This window comes from Hoplias malabaricus, chromosome 5 (genome assembly GCF_029633855.1).
Source record: "Hoplias malabaricus isolate fHopMal1 chromosome 5, fHopMal1.hap1, whole genome shotgun sequence".
NCBI classification, from domain to species: Eukaryota; Metazoa; Chordata; class Actinopteri; order Characiformes; family Erythrinidae; genus Hoplias; species Hoplias malabaricus.
The window spans coordinates 1,912,050-1,924,549 of record NC_089804.1 but is presented as its reverse complement, the minus strand read 5'-3'; the positions used below and the strand labels follow the sequence as shown (position 1 = coordinate 1,924,549).

The 12,500-nt window shown below is 43.7% G+C and overlaps 1 protein-coding gene across 1 annotated transcript in view; it reads left to right on the top strand.

Moving 5' to 3' along the window:
* Window positions 1-12,500, top strand: part of LOC136696401 (atrial natriuretic peptide receptor 2-like) — a 17,046-nt gene that overhangs the window by 4,187 nt on the left and 359 nt on the right. The window contains exons 7-14 of the mRNA XM_066670792.1: window positions 1,426-1,571; window positions 1,804-1,876; window positions 2,175-2,319; window positions 2,502-2,588; window positions 2,954-3,097; window positions 3,228-3,349; window positions 12,030-12,168; window positions 12,289-12,337. Of these exons, the coding sequence (XP_066526889.1) occupies window positions 1,426-1,571; window positions 1,804-1,876; window positions 2,175-2,319; window positions 2,502-2,588; window positions 2,954-3,097; window positions 3,228-3,349; window positions 12,030-12,168; window positions 12,289-12,337 (905 nt within the window). The remainder of the gene's footprint in view (window positions 1-1,425; window positions 1,572-1,803; window positions 1,877-2,174; window positions 2,320-2,501; window positions 2,589-2,953; window positions 3,098-3,227; window positions 3,350-12,029; window positions 12,169-12,288; window positions 12,338-12,500) is intronic.

Below are 12,500 nucleotides of genomic sequence, written 5' to 3'. Positions count from 1 at the left end.
GGGGGGTGGGGTTAGTGAGGGATGTTGATTGGTTGAGAGGGTTAATGAGGTATGGTGATTGGTTGGGGTGTTTAGTGAGGGATGGTAATTGGTTGAGAGGGTTAGTGAGGGATGGTAATTGGTTGGGGGGGTTAGTGAGGGATGGTGATTGGTTGAGGGGTTTAAGGGGGCGATGGTGATTGGTTAGGCGAATGTTTAGTGAGGGATGGTGATTGATTGAGGGAGTTAGAGAGGGATGGTGGTTGGTTGGGGGGATTAGTGAGGGATGGTGATTGGTTGAGGGGGGTTAGTGAGGGATGGTGATTGGTTGAGGGGGTTAGTGAGGCATGGTGATTGGTTGAGGGGGTTAGTGAGGCATGGTGATTGGTTGGGGGGGTAGTGAGGGATGGTGATTGGTTGGGGGGGTTAGTGAGGGATGGTGATTGGTTGGGGGGGTTTAGTGAGGGATGGTGAATGGTTGAGGGGGTTAGTGAGGGATGGTGATTGGTTGGGGGGGGGGTAGTGAGGGATGGTGATTGGTTGGGGGGGTAGTGAGGGATGGTGATTAGTTGGGAGGGGTTAGTGAGGGATGGTGATTGGTTGTGGGGGTTTAGTGAGGGATGGTGAATGGTTGGGGGGGGGTTAGTGAGGGATGGTGAATGGTTGGGGGGTGTAGTGAGGGATGGTGATTGGTTGGGGGGGTAGTGAGGGATGGTGATTAGTTGGGAGGGGTTAGTGAGGGATGGTGATTGGTTGGGGGGTAGTGAGGGATGGTGATTGGTTGGGGTGGTTAGTGAGGGATGGTGATTGGTTGGGGGGGTTTAGTGAGGGATGGTGAATGGTTGGGGGGTGTAGTGAGGGATGGTGATTGATTGGGGGGGTTTAGTGAGGGATGGTGATTGGTTGAGCGGGTTTAGTGAGGCATGGTGATTGGTTGGGGGGGTTTAGTGAGGGATGGTGAATGGTTGGGGGGGGTTAGTGAGGGATGGTGAATGGTTGGGGGGTGTAGTGAGGGATGGTGATTGGTTGAGGGGGTTTAGTGAGGCATGGTGATTGGTTGGGGGGGTTTAGTGAGGCATGGTGATTGGTTGGGGGGGTTTAGTGAGGGATGGTGAATGGTTGGGGGGGTTAGTGAGGCATGGTGATTGGTTGGGGGGTTTAGTGAGGGATGGTGATTGGTTGAGGGGGTTTAGTGAGGCATGGTGATTGGTTGGGGGGGTTTAGTGAGGGATGGTGATTGGTTGAGAGGGATCCCCACCAAATAAGTTTTTAACAGAACCACTCTCCTGAACCCACTGAGCCCATGTTGAGAAGCCCACTGACGTTAGCACTGTTTCTTAAAGCAACACTGTACATAGTTAGCATAAGCTAATGGATATACATTATCATTCAATATATATGTGTGTGTATATGTGTGTGTCTGTGTGTCTGTGTGTGTGTGTGTAGTGTGTGGGGACGGTGTGTGTGAGGAAGAAGAGAACTGTTTCAAGTGTCCGGCCGATTGTGGCGACTGTCCTCTCAGCTCTTCAGTCCGAGCCGCCATCGGCCTCACAATCACAACCATCATCATCAGCTTCTTTGTCACAGCTATGGTGAGTATAACACACACACACACACACACACACACACACACTCACACACACTCACACACATATACTTTCCTTGATTTCATTGTGTTGTTGGGTACCACTGACTCTAAGAGGAGCTGGTGCATCACTTGTGTTTGGTTGTGACTCCAACATAAACACTAATCCTCTCTCTCTCTCTGTGTGTGTGTGTGTGTGTGTGTGTGTGTGTGTGTGTGTGTTATTTCTCTGTCTGTAGTGGTTCAGGTACCAGAAACAGAAGCTACTGTGGGATGAAAGCTGGATCATAGACTTCAGCCAGATCAAACAAGGTGTGTGTGTGTGTGTGTGTGTGTGTGTGTGTGTGTGTGTTTCAGTTAAAATAAACTCCATAAATTTGAGGTACACCCTACATCTGAATCAGAACGAAGGACTCTGTCAAAGCAGTAGTGTGTATTTCTAGCGCACCGATGGAACTTTAGTATTATTTTAGCGCTAAGCTAAAAACAAGTCCTAGGAAGTCATGGTTTAAAGATTATTTAGGGGTTCCCACATGTTGCACATTGTGTATGTACCCCTACTATAACTGTCTCTCTATCTATCTATCTATCTATCTATCTATCTATCCAGACTGTGTAGCACAAGCTGCTATGGGGAGTATCATCAGTGTTCCTGCAGCAAACTGTGACTCTAACGTCAGCTGTGTGACAGCCCTCAGCACCTGCAATGGGAATCCCACCTCCCGCAAACAGCTGTACACACACACCGGCATCTAGTGAGAACACACACACACACACACACACACTGTTTTCTTACAGTCTTTCACACTCAGTATTTATGTTCATTCAGTGTAAATCTGTGACAGTGTGTGTGTGTGTGTGAGTGTGTGTGTGTGGTCAGCCTCGTTCAGATACCCACGACCAAACTGACCCTGTCCACCTCTCATCTATGTTTTAGTGACGGACGAACCGTGGCCATCAAGAAAATCAAATCCAAGACGTTTTCCCTCTCCAGAACCATCCGGCAGGAGGTCAAACAAGTCAGGTAGGTCTGCCCCGAGCGCCCCACAGTCAGGGGCTTTAAAAAGGGTGGACGATGCTGGACAGAGCAGCCGTATTCATGTAATGTTTTAGTCAGTAACGATACACTAATAACCACAATGTAAAATGTAAACATAGAATTCAATGATTTGCAAATGTCATAGACCCATATTTATTTATTCACAAAAAACACAGAACACACATCAGATGGATGTTGAAAGTGAGATGATAACCTTGTGGTATTTTATACTAATAAAAATACATCTGGAGGCGCCATTTGTAACAACACTGAGCCTTTATTAAAGACGAAGCTGGGTAGAGCTTGTTGAACTTGTTGAGACTGATCTGGGGGGTGGGGTTCTGTTACAGAGAGCTGGACCATCCGAACCTGTGTAAGTTCTTCGGAGGTTGTGTGGAGGTTCCCAACGTCGCCATTGTCATGGAGTACTGTCCGAAAGGGAGTCTGAACGACGTGCTGCTCAATGACGAGATCCCACTGAACTGGGGCTTTAGGTAAACATGCACACACACACACACACACACTACACTGACGTCCATCCCCTCAGGTGTGTGTAATGTGTACAGAGATGAAGTGTAGGAAATGCTCAGGTCATGAAGTCCACCTGGTTACTGTCCTGTGCAGGTTCTCCTTCGCCACAGACATCGCGAGGGGAATGTCGTACCTTCACCAGCACAAAATCTGCCACGCGCACCTCAAATCAACCAACTGTGTCATCGATGACCGCTGGGTCTGCAAGATCACAGGTACAGGGCGTTACTACACTGACTGTACTACACCTGCCTCTGTTCTTTACACCTCACAGTTCACTGGACCACGGCAGACTCTGGGCTGGAGGTGGACAGAGGAACAGAGAGTTTCTGTTTTTCCACCAAGTTGGTGTCTGTTTGGTTACTGTAGTCACTGAAAAAGAAGCCGACACCATTCTTTTGTTGAAAAAGTAATCAAGTTTATTACAATGAAAAGAACAGCATCTTAACAAGCCCCAATAGACAGCTGTCTGAGAAGAGTAGCCAATATCTTCTGACCTGTTAACTCAGGTTTAGTTTATACAGGTTGGTCAGTGTCAACATGTGGTGAATACTATGTCTTCTGTTTACTTCATTTCCTGTCCTGGTAAAGAGAGGTGACTTGTGAGGACTTCCTGTCTTACTACCTCCAGGAAAACTGACCCAGCATCCCATTCACACAGAGACAAACCCCTTTACAGGCAAATATTTAAGAACAAGGGGTCATTCCATGTACTGCACCCACTTTATAACATACGCCTGTGTAGACATTCAATTCTACTTCATCTCCCCTTTGAGACTAATATAAATAGATAGATAGTCTCTGAAATTTATTCTTGACATCACATTATTCTTAATGTACATACTTGTAGTAATTTAATGTTAAACCCTACACAATATTATAAAAAAATGTATAAATATCCTTCAAACATTCTAGACAGGAAAACATCTCTCGTGATCCCGCTGCCAAGCGGTCACTTAAAAGTCCTCCTGTCCAATTTAAATTATTACTATATGTGCAGGGACGTAAGTAAATGTGGCCACAGTCACAGGTGCAGAAACAGAAGCGGTGGATGCCGCCTTCACCGGAACAGGAGCGGCTGAGGAAGCCGCCGGCACAGAAACAGAATGGATCCTCTGGAGCAGCTGAGGGCTTCGAATATTCAGATCCTTTGGACTCCGAGGTCCGGTCAACTAGCTCCCCCCCAAACAAGTTCATGAAAGTTGTTCATTTCAAAACTAAGTCCTTAACGTCCCGATCCCCACATGATTCCAACACCAGTAAAGAAAGCTGGACCGAAGCTGCAAGTTCTGTCACTTTCACTCACAGAATCTGAGCATACCGGCGAACCAGTGCGATGTCCATGGGGCCAGAACCCAAGGCCCGAGACGACTCAGGAACCTGGGGACTCAAAGCAGGAGGGGAACTGGAAGCTAGAGCGAGACTGGAGACAGGGGCATTACTCTTGGACTTCTTCTTTTTGGTCTTTTTTGGAACTCTAGAATAGTCCAATAGAGAGTCTCTGCACTGATCCCCAGCTGCACTGATCGATCAGTCCTATAGACAAAACCCAAATCTCCCACTACCTCCTTTATTAGGGGGGTCATTCTGTAATAATGCAGGTGTGTAGTAAGTGATGGAGGTATATACAGGAGGCTTTATTACAATAACTTAAAGGAAACTAGACAGAGGGACACTAAACAAAAGGGCTAATCTATAAGCAGGGCTAAACACTAACCATTAAACAAAGCTAAACACCAAACAGTTAAACACTAACCATTAAACAAAGCTAAACACCAAACAGTTAAACACTAACCATTAAACAAAGCTAAACACCAAACAGTTAAACACTAACCATTAAACAAAGCTAAACACCAAACAGTTAAACACTAACCATTAAACAAAGCTAAACACCAAACAGTTAAACACTAACCATTAAACAAAGCTAAACACCAAACAGTTAAACACTAACCATTAAACAAAGCTAAACACCAAACAGTTAAACACTAACCATTAAACAAAGCTAAACACCAAACAGTTAAACACTAACCATTAAACAAAGCTAAACACCAAACAGTTAAACACTAACCATTAAACAAAGCTAAACACTAAACAGTTAAACACTAACCATTAAACAAAGCTAAACACCAAACAGTTAAACACTAACCATTAAACAAAGCTAAACACCAAACAGTTAAACACTAACCATTAAACAAAGCTAAACACCAAACAGTTAAACACTAACCATTAAACAAAGCTAAACACTAAACAGTTAAACACTAACCATTAAACAAGGACTAAACAGAACTAAGGGGCTAAACACAGAGCAAGGCTAAGGAACAGAGTCATTAATCAGAGAACACAAACACACAGACAATGACCCACAAAAAAGAAACACTGACAAGGACTATATAAAGACACCAACAAGAAACACCTGGGCACTAATTAAGACACGTGACACTAGAAACACAAGGGAAGGGTATCACATGACCTGGGAACAAGCAGGAAGCAGACACAAGACCGGGGGAACAGTCACATGACCAGGGGAGCACAGAACAGAAACAATACAAAACAGAACACAAAACAACACGTTACAAAATGTATATAGACACCTCACAAAATAAACTCAAACTATTGTCCAAATTCAGGCCGCTCGACCCCTGGGACCTTCCAATGGATCTGTCCCTCCCTGACACACCCCATAGCCCTAACATCGAGAGAAAATAACAAAACATCTGAGATTCTAATACATTTACACAGATTAAATTGTATCAGTCTGTAATCATCATTTGTTACATTTTTTAAGTGTCACTCATCCAAAGTCCTATCAATATCCAAAACATATCAATTAATGAAACAATTCAATATTAAGAAACTCATGAAATTGTGTGATCAAGTTTCCACAGTTCTGTTTCAAAGTCCTTTAGTTTTATTGTCCTCTTTTGGATTTTTGGATTCCTGTAGTACATCAGAACCTCGAATAACCCTTCACCTTCACCTACAGTGTCCCCCCCCCCTCCTCTCATTCTGGAAGAAAGAACAACAACCAGTCTCTTCTGCAAAAATGTCAGACACAAATAACATCGTCCGATTTTTCAAAAACATCATTCGTTTGTTCACGATTCCCTTGTCTTTGTGGATCGTAAACTGGACCCAAGCCTGGTTCATTCCCAATTTTTTCAAAATTAATTTCATTGTTTTATCCACAAACTCTTTCCCATTTTCTGAAGGGGAAGTTCCCACCTGTTTATGACGTCTCTACACAAAGACTTTGGCAACAGTTTGAGCTTCTACTTTGTTATAGAAACCTCAGGCTTAAATAATAAACTCATTTCCACAAGAACTAGTATTTACCTTCGATCTGTTTTTATTATTATATCATCATTGATGCGTGGGACCCCTCTGAACATTAGATTCCAGGCAAATTGTGCAGTTGCTAATGACATAATCAGTTTGTTTACTCAAGTAAATATGGTTCTCAAACACCACACTCTTCAGTAATCGTCCTCCTGATTTACAGCCTGCTATATTTACAGACATCATTAAATACAGGTGTTTGAGAAAGAGTCTGTGGATAAACATTTACAGGCCCTGCTCAGACAGGATCCAGCGGCTCGCTGTGACCTCAGTACCCGCTTCTGCTGCCGGGCTGAGGTCAGTTCCTCACTGTCTTCACCCTCTTTTCCTCTCTCACTCATCCCACGAGATAAGGGAAACAGACCGAGAGGACTGTAACACACTGAGCTTTCTCTGTAATTAAACATTCAACACTTTAGTCCATTCACAACACTTCTGTCTTTCAATTCCCTGCTGTAAAATCATTATTTTCTCAAATAAAACAAACTTCGGCAAAGTATCGTTGTTGACTTAGGACCAGGATAAACCCCTGAGTAAGTGAAATGAGTAAGTGCCCAGAGAGCGACTGACAGCAAAGAAAACAGAAGGAAAACATCCTCAACAAATCAGCTCTTTCCATCTGGTTATAATTTAGTCTCGAATTACTATCCACTGAAACACATAGAAACCGACTCTATCATCAACTGACTCCACACTTCTTTCAACACATCATCTCGAGTGTCACTGTCACATCACTGCATCCCTTAGGTTCGTAATATATCTGTATTATTCTGGCACTTGTAATTTATACTTCAACAAATGAACAGCACACTCTCTGTACACAGATTATTATACTTTAATCTCTACAGAGCTCAGATACAGCTCCACACAAGCACCACACCTCCACTGAGAGACAGCCTGTCAATCTTCTTAGTGTCCACACGTTTACACAGCACTGCACATTATATATGTGTTTATTTACATCCCTTTTTGTGTCTTTCACAATTTTCAGCTTAGACCCAAACACTCAGGTGAATGTTCTCTTATGTTTTTCCTTTAATCTGCTCCAGTATTTAACTCACTGTATTATTCTCCTTATGTAAATTAATGTGGTGTTTATCAGTGCGTCACAAATCAAAGTCCTGCCGTCTCTCTCTCTCTCTCTCTTTTTTCTCTTTTTTTTTTTCTTAAGAGTGAGACCTAGGCCTTATGCGGTTGTCACGCAGGGTCAGCACACGCAGGCGTTAGATCTCGAGGCTTCAACGAGTGGAAGGAACTTAGACCCATGATCTCTTTTATCTCCCAATAAAAGCCAACAATGGAGATTTCAATTCTCTCTTCCTTTTTAATCCCCATTGACACACTTTCGTTAGTTTGTGGTTCTCTTTCACACACATTTATACAACACTCAGCTTTATAACTCCTTTCCCTTTTTATTCTTAACTAAGTTAATATCTAATAATCCTTCAGGAGCTCATGTGTTGGTCTCTAATGAAGGTTTATATATATTTTTTCTAAAACTCATATTTTATAACGTCCTCTTTTCAAGCTCATAGTGATTAGCACAATTTTAATAAAAGTCCTCTTTAAAAGGCTCATGTGATTTACCATTGAGAAAAGTCTTGAAAAAGGCTCATAGTGGTTATCTTTATCAATATCTTTCTCTATTAATTTCTAATCTCTTCTTCACAATCACCTCCTGCATTCATTCTTTTAACTGAGACTTTGTCCCACACTCTCAGTCTGAACAGGTCAAACACAGAAGGAGGAGGGCGGCCATTCCCCCTCACCTTTCAGCTCTCACTCAGAGACAAAAACAAACACACACCAGAGAGGGGCAAGTGAGACCAGCTCTACTCACACACTCAGACACACACACACAAACCCTTTTTCTTTCCCCAAGCACACACACACACACACACAGACACACTCACAGAACCTCCTAACACTCCAAATCACACACCAAGCTTGAACATCTAACAATACAACACACACACACACACACACGTTACCCCAAAGTCGACTCAGTAACACCACTACAGCGTGCTTTTAATTTCACTGCCGCTCCTTATTTCCTGTTGTAATTGATGCTCCTGATGAGGAGTAATAATTCACAGAGAGGCAGCGTCAAACAGTGTTCGTCGACAGTGTTTTGAGTGGGAACCCCACATTAAACCTTAGTTTACTCCAGTGACTGTGAACTGACCTCAGAAATCATCTAATGATTTTTCAGGATTTAACCCCGGCTAATCTCGCCTCTATAAAAGAGGGCTTCATCCAACAGCAGCTAACTACTCTATTTCCTCTTTTTCCTTAATTCTTCTATTTCTTCACTTTTGATCTTCTCATTTCCCTTCTATTCCTTCACTTTAACGTTACATAAGTTTTAACCAAATGCCACTGGGCCCCAGGGCCTCTAACTAATTTTAATATAATCCAATTTCACAATGACTCAAAGCTTACTTTCACGTAGTGACTAAAAAATTCATGTCTTACAACTTTAAGCAAAAAAGGGCCCTATTTACTAAAATCCGCATTTCAGTCATTTATTAGCTCACCTTATCGTTACTAATTAAGCCTTTCTACATTTATACTTCAACTTTTCCTTTCATTTTCTTTTTCTTCTGTTACATCTGTTTCTTTTACACTTTTACCATTACCTTATTACTATCTTTAAATTATTTTAATTTAAAACGGGGCGGCACGGTGGCGCAGCAGGTAGTGTCACAGTCACACAGCTCCAGGGACCTGGAGGTTGTGGGTTCGATTCCCGCTCCGGGGTGACTGTCTGTGAGGAGTGTGGTGTGTGTTCTCTCTGTGTCTGTGTGGGTTTCCTCCGGGTGACTGTCTGTGAGGAGTGTGGTGTGTTCTCTCTGTGTCTGTGTGGGTTTCCTCCGGGTGACTGTCTGTGAGGAGTGTGGTGTGTTCTCCCTGTGTCTGCGTGGGTTTCCTCCGGGTGACTGTCTGTGAGGAGTGCGGTGTGTTCTCTCTGTGTCCGCGTGGGTTTCCTCCGGGTGACTGTCTGTGAGGAGTGTGGTGTGTTCTCTCTGTGTCCACGTGGGTTTCCTCCGGGTGACTGTCTGTGAGGAGTGTGGTGTGTTCTCTCTGTGTCCACGTGGGTTTCCTCCGGGTGACTGTCTGTGAGGAGTGCGGTGTGTTCTCTCTGTGTCCGCGTGGGTTTCCTCCGGGTGACTGTCTGTGAGGAGTGCGGTGTGTTCTCTCTGTGTCCGCGTGGGTTTCCTCCGGGTGACTGTCTGTGAGGAGTGCGGTGTGTTCTCTCTGTGTCTGCGTGGGTTTCCTCCGGGTGACTGTCTGTGAGGAGTGCGGTGTGTTCTCTCTGTGTCTGCGTGGGTTTCCTCCGGGTGACTGTCTGTGAGGAGTGCGGTGTGTTCTCTCTGTGTCTGTGTGGGTTTCCTCCGGGTGACTGTCTGTGAGGAGTGTGGTGTGTTCTCCCTGTGTCCGCGTGGGTTTCCTCCAGGTGCTCCGGTTTCCCTCCCACAGTCCAAAAACACACGTTGCAGGTGTCTGTAGGTGTGAGTGTGTGAGTGCCTGTGTTGCCCTGTGAAGGACTGGCGCCCCCCTCCAGGGTGTATTCCCGCCTTGCGCCCAATGATTCCAGGTAGACTCTGGACCCACAGCGACCCTGAACTGGATAAGGGTTACAGATAATGAATGAATGAATGAATTTAAAACGAATAACACCCTTAGCACCATCAACATAATACTGCATTCACTAATGAGTCTAATACAGTGCAACCCTTCAACTATCAAACAGCTCAAATTCATGAAAAGCTCACCTTTTATTTGCCGGCTTTAAGCGAAGTCTTTATGAAGGAGCTGCCAGATGATGAAGGTCACAAAACGGATCCCATCCTCGTAGCCAAAATTCTTGTAGTTTACTTTCAGTATTGTAAAGAAGATGCTGAAAAAGACCTCTACACCGACACCATTCTTTTGTTGCAAAATGATCAAGTTTATTACAATGAAAAGAACAGCATCTAACAAGCTCCAGTAGACAGCTTACTGAGAAGAGTAGCCAATATCTTCTGACCTGTTAACTCAGGTTTAGTTTATACAGGTTGGTCAGTGTCAACATGTGGTGAATACTATGTCTTCTGTTTACTTCATTTCCTGTCCTGGTAAAGAGAGATGACTTGTGAGGACTTCCTGTCTTACTACCTCCAGGAAAACTGACCCAACATCCTATTCACACAGAGACAAAACCCCTATATAGGCATTCTATATAGTACATTCTATGTACTGCACCCACTCAATAACATATGCCTATGTAGACATTAAATTCTACTTCATTTTAATATACTTCATTACCATTCACAAACCTCATTTAGAAACGTTTAACACGTAGCATTCAACACAAATTGGTTTTCGAAAAGTTTGTTACCAAAGGCTCAAAGAATAACAGGTTCTTCAGAAGGAACCGTTACAGCAACCGTGGGCGAGTCAAGATAACGAAGCTCCAGAAAGAGCTCAGAGCCTCAAATAAAGCCCTATGGCACAGTGGAGCTGACGGGTCATTTATTGAGTGTAATATTTTTCTCTGTGGTGTACAGGAAAATGCAGCATCTGTGTGTTTTCTGTGGTTACTGACAGTGCACAAGTGCATCGTTCTGTTCACGAGCTCCTCAGGACGACTCAGGACTCTGCACCATTTCTGCACCATTTCCACATGTGCCTCATATCTCACTGTGATCTGACCACGCTGTAAACAGTGGATTAACCATGACTCTGTCCTGACTCTGTCCCTTTATCTCTGGCTCTGGAGCTGAATCAGACACAACTCCCACAGCGCCCCCCGCTGGTGACGTATCCTTGGTTCCTATCAAAACTGGAGGAAATGCAGGGGTTGTTTCACTGGAGAGAACCAAGTTTTTAAGAATCCTGAATGGAACCGGTTCAAGAACCAGAGTTGTTTTGGTGGAAATGAGCTATGGGTGGTAATTGGATCTGGGTGATGATGAGGATGATGATGATGATGAAGATGTAGTTGGTGATGATGATGTTGATGATGATGATGGTGATGAAGATGATGGTGATGAGGATGATGATGTTGATGATGATGATGGTGATGAAGATGATGGTGATGAATATGATGGTGATGATGATGATGATGATGATAATGAAGATGTAGTTGGTGATGATGATGGTGATGAAGATGATGGTGATGAGGATGATGATGTTGATGATGATGATGGTGATGAAGATGATGATGATGATAATGAAGATGTAGTTGGTGATGATGATGATGATGATGATGGTGATGAAGATGATGGTGTTGATGATGATGGTGATGATGGTGATGAAGATGATGGTGTTGATGATGATGGTGATGATGGTGATGATGATGATGGTGTTGATGATGATGATGATGATGATGATGATGATGATGATGGTGATGATGATGATGGTGATGATGATGATGGTGATGATGATGATGGTGATGATGATGATGATGGTGATGAAGGTGGTAATGTTGATGATGATGATGATGATGATGATAATGATGATGATGATGATGAAGATGAAGTTGATGATGATGAAGATGGTGGTGGTGTTTGTTAGACTACTGTCTGTGGACGTATCGGAGAGAGGAGTGTCCCGAGCCCCTCACCACCTACCAGATGAGACTCAGAGAGGTTTACACTCCACCAGAGGCTCAGAACAACAGCGGAGAACCCACACTAGCAGGAGACGTCTTCAGGTACGACACACACACACACACACACACACACACACACACACATATAAACGCACACACACTTATCAGTCTGAGTAATCTTAATTAATTGAATAATTAATCCCATGCTTATCTCCTGTGTAGTTACTCCATCATCCTCCTGGAGATCGCCACCAGGAACGACCCTGTTCCAGTAAGTGTGTGTGTGAGAGAGAGAGTGTGTGTGTGTGAGAGAGTGTGTGTGTCTCATTTTGAAAATATGCAAATAATCTCTCTCTCTGTCTCTCTCTCTCTATCTCTCTCTGTCTCTCTCTCTCTCTCTCTCTCTCTCTCTGTCTCAATCTGATAGAGTGTGT